The 10,386-nt window shown below is 47.9% G+C and overlaps 4 protein-coding genes across 4 annotated transcripts in view; 1 reads left to right on the top strand and 3 right to left on the bottom strand.

The window, feature by feature from the left end:
- Nucleotides 1-3,114, bottom strand: part of CNA04270 (HMG1, putative) — a 4,329-nt gene extending 1,215 nt beyond the window's left edge. Inside the window, exons 1-5 of the mRNA XM_024656267.1 lie at nucleotides 2,634-3,114; nucleotides 2,244-2,438; nucleotides 2,068-2,148; nucleotides 1,700-1,920; nucleotides 32-1,643 (exon numbers count right to left, since the gene is read on the bottom strand). Of these exons, the coding sequence (XP_024511913.1) occupies nucleotides 32-1,643; nucleotides 1,700-1,920; nucleotides 2,068-2,118 (1,884 nt within the window). The 5' untranslated portion in view covers nucleotides 2,119-2,148; nucleotides 2,244-2,438; nucleotides 2,634-3,114. The remainder of the gene's footprint in view (nucleotides 1-31; nucleotides 1,644-1,699; nucleotides 1,921-2,067; nucleotides 2,149-2,243; nucleotides 2,439-2,633) is intronic.
- Nucleotides 3,115-4,197: 1,083 nt separating this feature from the next.
- CNA04265 (cytoplasm protein, putative) lies at nucleotides 4,198-4,910 on the bottom strand. Its single transcript, XM_024656084.1, has 5 exons — nucleotides 4,693-4,910; nucleotides 4,622-4,637; nucleotides 4,534-4,550; nucleotides 4,467-4,485; nucleotides 4,198-4,409 (listed from the first exon to the last, which is right to left on the bottom strand). Exons 1-5 carry the CDS (start codon nucleotides 4,698-4,700, stop codon nucleotides 4,317-4,319), a joined length of 153 nt encoding a protein of 50 aa, XP_024514156.1. The 5' UTR covers nucleotides 4,701-4,910; the 3' UTR covers nucleotides 4,198-4,316.
- Nucleotides 4,911-4,976: 66 nt separating this feature from the next.
- CNA04260 (hypothetical protein) lies at nucleotides 4,977-7,721 on the top strand. The gene is made up of 7 exons (XM_024656266.1): nucleotides 4,977-5,157; nucleotides 5,231-5,880; nucleotides 5,943-6,035; nucleotides 6,093-6,217; nucleotides 6,290-7,122; nucleotides 7,177-7,588; nucleotides 7,643-7,721. Exons 1-6 carry the CDS (start codon nucleotides 5,148-5,150, stop codon nucleotides 7,422-7,424), a joined length of 1,959 nt encoding a protein of 652 aa, XP_024511912.1. The 5' UTR covers nucleotides 4,977-5,147; the 3' UTR covers nucleotides 7,425-7,588; nucleotides 7,643-7,721.
- On the bottom strand, nucleotides 7,695-9,668 carry CNA04250 (cyclin, putative). Its single transcript, XM_566770.2, has 3 exons — nucleotides 9,173-9,668; nucleotides 8,814-9,119; nucleotides 7,695-8,763 (listed from the first exon to the last, which is right to left on the bottom strand). Exons 1-3 carry the CDS (start codon nucleotides 9,276-9,278, stop codon nucleotides 7,895-7,897), a joined length of 1,281 nt encoding a protein of 426 aa, XP_566770.1. The 5' UTR covers nucleotides 9,279-9,668; the 3' UTR covers nucleotides 7,695-7,894.
- Between the last annotated feature and the right edge of the window lie 718 nt (nucleotides 9,669-10,386).

Below are 10,386 nucleotides of genomic sequence, written 5' to 3'. Positions count from 1 at the left end.
GAAGCCGACTGATCATGCAGACTCGACTTACTCTCTTTTCGTCATCAGTTAAACTTCTCCACTTCTCAGCCGCCATAACGCTTTGCTTAGTAGTCTCAGCCTCGGTTCCCCAAACTTGAGCTCTGATATCGCTGTTCTCTCTAATAGCCTTCAAAAATAAAAAATAGGCACTGAGGGGTTTCTTTGGCGCGTTCGGATCTTTGATATTTCCCTTGCGCGACTTTCCTTCTTTCCTTTGCTGGGCTCTGAACGCGTTCTCAGCACGAATGTCCTCAGGAGTTAGTGTTGCTTGCCAAGCCGCCAACTCCTTCGCGTAAATCTCTCTATGCTCCTTGACGCGCTCAGCATAATATTTTTTCCTTTCCTCACTGAGGTTCGCATATGCCACGCCAGCCTCTTTAGCTATCTGTGCGACATTAAGTTTTTGTGGATGTGAAGTACCGCCTGGGGATCTTGACTCGGGTTCAGCTGCTTTGGCTTTGGCAAGTTCATCGGCGAAAAAGAGTTGCCACGAGGAGGGTGCTTGTTTTGGTGGATGCAGATGAGACTTGGCTTTGGGAACCGGCTTCTCCTTTTCTTCCTTACCCTTCTTCTTCTTGCTCTCTTTCTTATCTTCCCCAGGTATCTCCTCAACCACGGCTTCTGCAGAACGCTTACCCAACCCATGATAATCTTCGAAATGACTTCTGTTTTCCTCCTTTTCCTTGGCCGTTTTGCCTTTATCCTTGCTCATCCTCTTTCGCCCAGTAGGGAGAGACTCTGCAGGCGCAGAGCTGGTGCTGCCAGTTGGAAAGTTATTCAACGGAGGTCGATGAGCCGGGGTCCCTTGAGGCGCCTGGGATGGTTGTTGAGCGCCATAATAACCACCCCATTGTTGGGTGTGTCCCCAGCCGTACGGTTGCCCACTCATCAAATGTCCTCCACCTAGTGTATGCGGAGGTATGCTAGGGATAGAGGGGTATCCTTGCCAGCCGCTTTGAGGGACAGCGGGTGACGCATTTTGTGTGGATGATGTCGATGAAGTGGGTTGAGAAGCGGATGATGGTTGCGTTTGACCAAGGGCTGGTGATTGAGCCTGTGTCAGTCTTGACAAGGACTGGGCGTTCTGCCATGAGTTCTGGTGAGCGCTCGGCACCTTTGACAGATCAGAGGCGGGCCATTGTTGAAGGGCGTGGGTGGTGTAATCGTACATCGAGGTAGGCTGCTGTCGAGCTGAACTGTCGCCCAGCGCACTGTTTTGTGGGATGGCCGGTGTCGTGCTCAATCGTCCGGACATATTATTACGAGCTTGGGCCTGTGACTGACCGTACGTAGGATATCCCGCCCATTGGGTTGGATTTTGTTGATGCGACTGTTGATTGTACTGATATTGGGGGTAACCTTGGGCTGTTTGAGGTGAATTGGTCATGGCGTTGAACTGATGAGAGAGGATCTGAGGGGGTGCGGAAGCGGGCTGATAGGGCGAAGCATGACGGCCTGCCTCACCTTCTTGACCAGTGTAATATCGAGCAGATGGAGAGGTGTTTGTTGCAACTGAAGAGGGGTGAGGAGGCGGGGTCATCATCCTCTGGCCAGATGTTCTGCGTCCATTGGTCGCACCAGCTGTTGATGATGTTGCTCCACCATATGCTGCTGACAGGCCGCTGCAGTACGTCCATGTCAACAAGGTTACTTCCAGATTTAGTCACATGGCACCCACCCCAGTCCAGCACTATTGTATCCATATTGTCCTAAGCCTCCAAGCGTGCCATACCCTTGTTGCTGATACGCGGGATAGCCATTTTCTGTGTTGACAGAGTACATGGATTGATTCGCATCGTCCTTCTTGGCGGGCATACCATTAGCATCCGGCGCGTTATAGGGCTTCGAATTGGATGTGGGCCTCTGCTGGGCACCTGAGTACATGCCCTGCATGGCCGACTGCGTCGAGAGGGTGATGAATTAGGCCATGACAAAAAAGAGGCATAATCAGTGAATAAAGAGACCAAATGGAAACAAAAGCACGTCGGCGATTACATTCAAAATTAGATCAACAGTAGAGACCGAGGTATGAAGGGGAAGGCTTACCTGCCACTGTTGGGAAACACCACCGTTAACAGGCGCGTTGGTGCTTTGCATATTAATCGAGGAGCAGCAACGCGCTCAGCACTACATCAAGAAAACATCAGCGTTACTGCATACATAGGATGGCCATACGCGACGCGACGTAAGAAGGCGCGTCAAGTGATATATAGAGGACTCACATGATAGGTACTGATAATGAGATAATGCGCGATTAGATCGCTTGGCTACGGCGGAAGAGGGGCGGTGAGGGAGAGAAGGGGCAACGCGGTCGCCGTGGATGCAGATGCGGGAATGATGGAGTGGCGGAAGAGCGGTGCGGATTGCGAGGTCCGTGTGGATGATCAGGGGAGATTACAGGCTACAGGATCTATGATCTATGGCGGGGACAGTCGCGTAGTGCGTCAGCAGGCGCAGGTACGGAGTATGGGACGTGCGCATGGGAGGAGAGAGAGCCAAACAAAGATGCGAGAGGGTGGAGGGTGATGTGATGGTGGCGAAAAGGAAGGTAAGGGAAGGAGGGGAGAGGGTGGAACGGTTCTAAGGTTAATGCAAGTAGACTCTAGACTCACCAGTAGTCGATCCGCAAAGATGCGCACGGTCTAGGCTCGGAAGGGCAATGAGGAACAGCGATGTGTAACTATAGGAAATGCCCAGGTGGAAATGCTGAGATACAGTGCAAATCCAGAGAAAGGGCGAACACAGGGCGCAAGCGCTGCTTTCAATCAAGTTTCGCTTCTCGCTAAGGGTCAAACGTCACCACTAATCAGCGCAGCGGTCCAGTTTCTACGGCTCAGCGCCCAAAGGAATCTTGTCACGATGGAGGCGAACGCCGCGGGTGGCGAGTGGCGGACAGTTTGCACGGGTGACGTTAAGAGATGAGAAAGAGCACGCCGTATTGAGCCCGGGTGATTCATTTATTGTTCCGTTTCCTTCTTTCCCCTTTTCCAGTCCATTTTTTCCTCTCCTCTTCTTCCTGTCTCCCGTCGGTACTTTGCCGCGTGTGCAGCCCACAGGCTCTCGAGCCTCGCCACCCAAGATTCCAACCATCTGATTGGCTGCCGCAACCGGATAATTTACAATGGTTACCGGAAACGTAATATGACGCTGTTGAACTTTGTTACTGCGAATTTTCGGCATTTGGTATGTGGCACCATCGCAATTGATACCGACGACGCGACGCGTCCTTCTGCATCGTGTGTATGATGCTGTGCTTTTTGTGGACTGCGCGGTCGTATACTGATAAATCGTTTTCATGCAAATGTGACTCGCTGCTGATTTTTGTGATACGGCGGCTTTTCTGCACGTCCTGCCTTCTGTCGAAGGGCCGTGGAAGCTTGCTATTACGACCTCACCAGGGAGAAGAAGGATACAATCATATTCGGTCTACATGCAAACAAGCTTGACACTAAAGCTATTGTTGTTGGGCAGAGTATTCCCTCTCTGCCTTCTTGCGCATGCTTAACCCCATACCGTCGGTCTAAACTAAAGTGAGCAAGCAGGCTGCTTGAGTCGATGGAGGCTCAAGGGCAAAATGGGACACAAGTTCCGGATGTGACTTGTAGTGGCGCTGCTGTTCTCGAAGGGAACAGAAAGCTCGTGATGCTATTGCAAACGTTTTAACCACGGTTTAATCTAAGAGAAACTTGGAGGATGAGTTCGAGTGGGAGCTTCGAGAAGGCGCCAGGAGAAGTAGGGGGAATATGAAAGCTGAATATCATTTCACCCACAAATTGAGTTCTTTTATATCTATTTTTCCTATGAAAAGTCTGGTAAGCCGATCAATATTTTTCATCTCTTCATCACCACCTTTTTCTCTCTTTTTCCCTCCAATTCTGATCTCTCGAAGGCCCCTCTTGTTCTAACTCTTCCCCTTTCTTCTGCCCACCTTCCTTCCCCTCTTTTTCTTCTCTCCGAATAATCCTAAGCATTCGAATTGTATCCTCCATCTCTTTCTTTCATCTCCGTCTTTCTGCCTGCTGAACTACTCTTTTTTTCCTTTCCTTCGCTTACATGACCACGAAGAAAAGGTCAGCAATGATGATCGATTAGCAAACGTCGATGAAAGAGTACTGCAAATTTGACAGTTAAGAAACCGTTTGAGTGCAAGTATTGGAACAATGGGAATGTATGCTTTATGACATGATCAACTCTTAACTCATGACCTCTATCTACTTTTAAACTTCAGGTCCTTCCGAGGCAGCCAGAGTTCGCATCGTGCTTCTTCGGCTGTCGTGTTGTATTTTCTGTCATGTCTACTCGGCGTTTTTTCGTACTTCTTGCAAGGAAAGCTTGAGCTTCTCTCGAAGCTTGGTAATTACTGGATCTTCTTCCTTATCAGGGGGAGGCTTCATTGCCTGTCAGCTTCCTAAGTAATCATGCCGTAAGTACTCTGGCAGGCGTACCAGCTGATCCAAAAGATACCTTGGAGAGTTCATTAGCCTTGGCCGGTGTGAGAAAACTACTGCTTACTCGATTTCATCTATGTTCTGAACAGAATAGCCTTCAGTCAGGACCACTTCCTCCTTTTTAACTTCTCCCCAAGCAATAAGAGACTCACAAGCACAACTGGGATTCTAAGAACAGTTCATTAGTACGAGGGTATTTTCTCAAGCGGGCAATAACCCTCACCTGTTCATTTTTGAATGAGGCTCAGGAAGATTTGCGTATTAAGGAGGCAAGGCGCGGCGTACAGATGCACAAGTTTGACGATATTACTCCAATGACATGTATACCAGAAGTGGACAGACAGAAGAAGGAACAGCGAGCTCACTCGAAACTTCTTCACACTCCGAGTACGAGTACTGTTATGATACGCGCTTTCGTGCCTGTCGCGGCGGTTGTTTTGGGTTCCAGAAATAAGAAGTAAACACTGAGCGAACAACGAAAGGCAAATTCTTTTTTTCTTCTATAGTAAGACCAGAACTTCAAAATAAAGACAAACTATTGCGTCTGCCCTTTGTTGCTTTTGTCTTCTTTCCACTTGGTATATAATCCATCAGCAACCGAACAAAAAAACCTCAATGCCTCGGCAAAGAACGAACAGAAACTGCACCGTACCCAGGGACTAATGGTGGGTGATACTCATGATAAACGGTAATTTCTTTCATGACAGTCTATTATTTTAGTCTGCTAATAATAACTTATGGCGGCTACGTGCCACCGGCAGTTCTTGCTCGTTACTTGACTCTTTCCTTCATATTTCGAGATGGTCGTGCTGCTTTACCTCCTCCACTCCCGCGCCGGCCACCGGTCGTCAATCGTCGTCGGCGGAATGCCTTCCGACCGCCGGTGCCTGAGAAAGCTCTCCAGATTTCCTGGCTATCATCACGTACGCTGAAAAAGAGGTGCTTTCGGTATGATGATCATATTGTCTTATTATTGCTTGCTTGGAGTAGAGACATTAAGCACGGTGCATGTGATAGCCCGCTACAACGGCATCATCATGATTCTACATCCATTTCCATATATATATACTGGTTCTCAACTCCGACACTTCATTCTTCCTCGTTCTTGGTCCCGTCTCTTTTATCTTTCTTCATTGACCATACCCTGACATCGCATCATCATTTTTCGATCATGCCAATAAAAGCCGTCAACAGGGAAAGAGAATATCTTCTGCAAGCTCAAGAAGATCCATCAGTAAAATTAGAACAATCGCATACTACGCCCTTACCGAAGTTACAGCTTCTCATTGCATGCTTCGTTCGAGTCACAGAGCCAATCGCCTTCATGGCATGCTTTCCCTATATCAATCAGATGCTACTGGACACTGGGGTTGTAGATGATCCGAGGAAGACTGGATTCTACGCCGGCCTTGTGAGTACTTTTTAGCTTTGATTAGGCGGATGATTAATCTGGCATTACCGCTTTTGAATTAGATTGAAAGCATGTTTGCCGTTGCTGAACTGCTGACTGTCTTTCAATGGGGAACCGCTAGTGATAGATGGGGGAGAAAGCCTGTATTACTGATTGTTCGTTACTCTTTCTGTTAGAGTATTATTGCGCGGAATCTGATGAGGTCTTCATAGGGATGCGCTGGAGCGGCACTCTCATCGATCCTCTTTGGCTTTGCCACGACATTCCCGATGATGGTCTTGACAAGGGTGATCAATGGGTTAGCAAATGGTAATGTTGCGGTACTCAAAAGCGTCATGTAAGTCTCTTTACTATGGCCCGGCCATTTTGTGTTTGGTGACAACTCATTTGCTATTCATATCACATGCAGTGGAGAACTATGCGACGAGACGAATCAATCTGTTGCTTTCTCTTTCTTCCCTCTTTCAATGGCTATTGGTACAATTTTAGCATCCGCTATAGGAGGCTACTTTCCACGCATTACAGATCGCTACCCCAAATTGGGTCAGACAATCCCCATTTTGGATCGGTATCCTTACCTACTTCCCTGCCTAGTCGCTGCAATCTTTCCTTTGATAAGCGGATTGGTTGCTTGGATATGGATGGAGGAAACGCTGCCTCCGAAAACAAAGGGTATGCAGGTCGAAGATCAATCACAATCTCGATCTCAAGTTCATCATGCTCATTCACATACCACCGTACATTATTCTTCTACAGATGAAGGTGACACGCGAGTGGAAGGTGCAACCGACCATCATAACACTTGGGCTCCTCCTGGGCATATAGATGACCACGAAGATGACGCACCGGTATCTTTCCGCGACCTGCTAACACCCGATATCAACGCCCTAATGACGTCCTTCGGTCTTCTCCAGCTTCAAGGTATTTCATTCTTGGGCCTTCTACCTCTGTTCTGCTTCACTCCGGTCCCTTCAGGAGGACTGTCATTTCCTTCTGGTAAAATAGGCCTGGCCATGTCCATAAGAGGCGTTAGCACCATCGCTGTTCAACTATTCGCATTCCCATGGCTTTCAAAAAGAATTGGGACGGTTAAACTTTACAAGATGCTGGTAATCCTTTTTATACCCGCATTCGTGCTTTTGCCATTCTGTAATGTCATGGCGAGAAGTGGGAGGGATGCATGGGTCTGGATTGGCTTATCAGGAAGCATGGTGTTGTACGCTATAGGGAATATGGCTTTCGGTACGCACGATCGGTTGATTGGTCTCTTTTGTCTATTACTCACATTATCGTCAGCTTGTAACCTTATTATGGTCAATGACGCTGCCCCAAATCGTCGTTCATTAGGCGCCATCAACGGCTGGTCTCAAGCGGTCTCCTCTCTCATGCGAGCTATTGGCCCTGGCACATCATCAGCATTATTTGCATTATCGGTAGACAAGCATGTCATGGAGGGACAGTTGATATGGGTTGTATTAAGCGTTTTGAGCGTTGTCAGTGCGATGGCAGCTTTGATGTTGAAAAATCATCACCGAAAGGTCTGAAGGGAGAAATGCGAGTCATTTACTGTATTTGAGATGTATTATCGGTTTGACGCTCAGACAGCAGTCCATACAGTGGAAATAACTGCGCTGAGGTTCGGGAAGTGAGGCGAATTAACAAAAAAATCAAGCAATTATTGCTCCTATTTGAGGTTCCCTCTTTATCGGTTAGTTCTCTTAGGGTATTATGAAAAGTTCGTCTAAGTTTACAAGCTTAATAGTTTCGCATTGTCAATATATCCAGAACGGACATGCAGCAGGTCATCTTTCAAGGTGCGACACGTAATAATAACATCTCAGATGCAATATTACGCGATATGGAATGTGGGCGTCTAGCGCCTTAGTAACTGATAATGCCAGACAAATGATATGAGATTACACAACTCTAGATATACAACATCTCCAACGATGATTATAATAAAAGGAACGATCAGCAGATGGCAAGCGCCATCAGAGTTCCCAAATACCAAAACTTAGATAATTCTCTTGAACGTCCTCCCAGCCCTCTTTAAAAGTCCTTCTCGCTGCTTCTCTGTGCCTATAGGTGATTTCACACACGCAACAGGAGATGCAGAGCTTAAGCCTACAATCGTTGGCTCACAAGACATCTTGTATAATCTGCCAGGAACAGACACTGGGACCGGCACACCACCGTAACCATATCTGCCCCATCTGCCCTCATCTGGCGTCCTAGCGGCTTGGGGTGAATCGCCCGCATCGCTAGAATCTCTTCCTAATCCAGGAGTTGGGATATCACCGTAAAGCACACTCGAAGCGCTAGAGCTTGCGCTGCCAGGACTTGAAGAACAGGTGATTGCCCGAGGAATGTGGATAGGGGCAGGCCGATAAGAGCGTGGTTGACATGAAGAACCAATATGTTCGTTTGTGTGGCTGCGCTGGAGGTCGACAGGACGTGAATGGTGACTTGCGATGTCTGCGGTAGGGTTGAAGGGCCGTTCAAAGTTGGTAGAGCGAGACTTGTTGGGGCCTGTACGCAGACGTGAGGAGGCAGATGGAGATGTCTTCGTCCTGGGGATAACAGCAGGAACTCTAAGTTGATCAGGCGCTGCCTGAACGGATACGGAACTAGGAGCTGAAGAAGTAGCAGGTGCGAGAACAGAAGGGCCGAACCCCTCGAGATGCCTAACAAGTTCATCTTCCTCAACTCGGAGGTTGTAATCGAGAAGGTAAAGGAGTTGCTTCTCCATGAGGTTGACTTCGGCGAGAGAAAAAAATTTCCCATACTTCTGCCAGTGCATGTTCTTGGGTGAAGAGTCATTGAGATACTTGGCCGCACAAATAAGAACAGCGAGGAACACTCGGTGACGGGTGCATTTCATACCTGTTGGATTATCAACGTCTATCCAAACTCTCAACACTGAAAGAACTCACCAGTGGCAACGGCGGGCAATTTCTCTCTGAGTCTTTCTAGGTACACAAGAGTCACACTTAATGTGGGCATTTGTACGTTACTTTGCACAACCAGACCCCTAATGAATTCTTGTAGTTCTGGAAGATCGACATCTAAGTCGTCTTCAGTGCCGTTGGGTGCTTGCCACCATTCAGAGGGTTTGCCGTCTTCATCGTAGTGCTCGCCGCTTGGGCTGGCAGGCGGAGTGGGCAAGTATGAAGTAGAAGGTGTTGATGGGGCAGAGGGGGAGATGCGAATAACAGAACAAGTTTGCTCAGCCACATGAGCTATGACAGCTTCTTGTCAGTAACTGAACTAGCAATGTCATAGCCTGACCTACCTAAGAATTCGGATCGCACTCGAGTGCGGAGACACTCGACAAGAGGCTTATTGTGAGTCGAAAGACGACAGAGGGAGGCTGGGTGGATGGGATTTCTGGAGGGCATAGTTGATCGGAATGATTGTCGGTAGAACAGAGAATGCAGGCGAAAGTCTGGCACTGCCTAGACACTTGAGAAATCGAGAAGATAGATTGAGAGCTAGTGGTGGGTGAGGTAGTGGAAGAGCCAATTGAAATCAGGCCATAAGATATAAGAAGGATTGTTGAGGACCCAGAGGAACTTATGTACAGTAGGGGGTTGAGATGCGTGGTGCAGAGAGAGGAGGAAAGGAGATAGTGGAGTTTGCTATGAAGATGTAAGCTAGATATAAACTGGGAAATGGTACTTCGGACGCATCGAATAATGCCCAATGCGTCCATATTGGACGTTACCGGATTGAATCTAGCGTATTTCCTTTCTGGGCGCATACGATAAGGATTCTCGAACCTGGCTGGAGGTTGACATGCGGATGGCGATCACATCGGGAAAGAGCAGGAGATCCAGGGAAGTTGAACATCAGGGACTACTGACGGATTGCGGATAAGGTTTTGTCACAGAAAAGGCAATTTACGCTTTGGGCCGTGGCTTCCGTTTTTGGGCCGCCAGAGGCGCTAGAGAACCAGACCGCGGAATTTTAATTGTCAAATGGATCTGAAGTTCAGTTGACACTGTAAGCGGCCGGTTTCGCCCGTTAGGGAAATCATGACGCAAGCAGGTGCACGCTAAAGCCAAAAAACCAAGCGAAAATTCCCACTTTCCGCTTTTACCCAAATCAATAAATTAAGGCACCTCGCAGGAACCTCTTTGCTTGCGGTTGCCCTTCCGGGTTCCGGTTTTGGGTGGACTGAGGTCTGGTCTGCGTTCATGGCGACTGAGCGCCAGTGATTATTTTTATTATTAATTGACATGACACTCCTACAATGGTGTTTCTCGAGAAGCTGAATCAGGGGAAGAGACACTTCTGCTTCCAAAAGAATAAATACGTCCATAACTAAAAGTAACGAAGAAATCACTACGCTGCCGAAAGCCGAAAAGAGCAAGCAAAATTAAAGATTTCCACTTTCTACATTATTCCGAGTTCCTGGATTCCCCGTTCCGCGTTTGACTTCTGACTTCTGGCTTCTTTTATTATACTTGCGTTTGTTTCTTCTTTAAGATATTTAGGTTTCGGTCT

This window comes from Cryptococcus neoformans, chromosome 1 (assembly GCF_000091045.1).
Source record: "Cryptococcus neoformans var. neoformans JEC21 chromosome 1, complete sequence".
In the NCBI taxonomy this organism is placed as follows: domain Eukaryota; kingdom Fungi; phylum Basidiomycota; class Tremellomycetes; order Tremellales; family Cryptococcaceae; genus Cryptococcus; species Cryptococcus deneoformans.
Note: the sequence above shows the minus strand (reverse complement) of the source record. Positions and strands in the feature narration are given on the sequence as shown.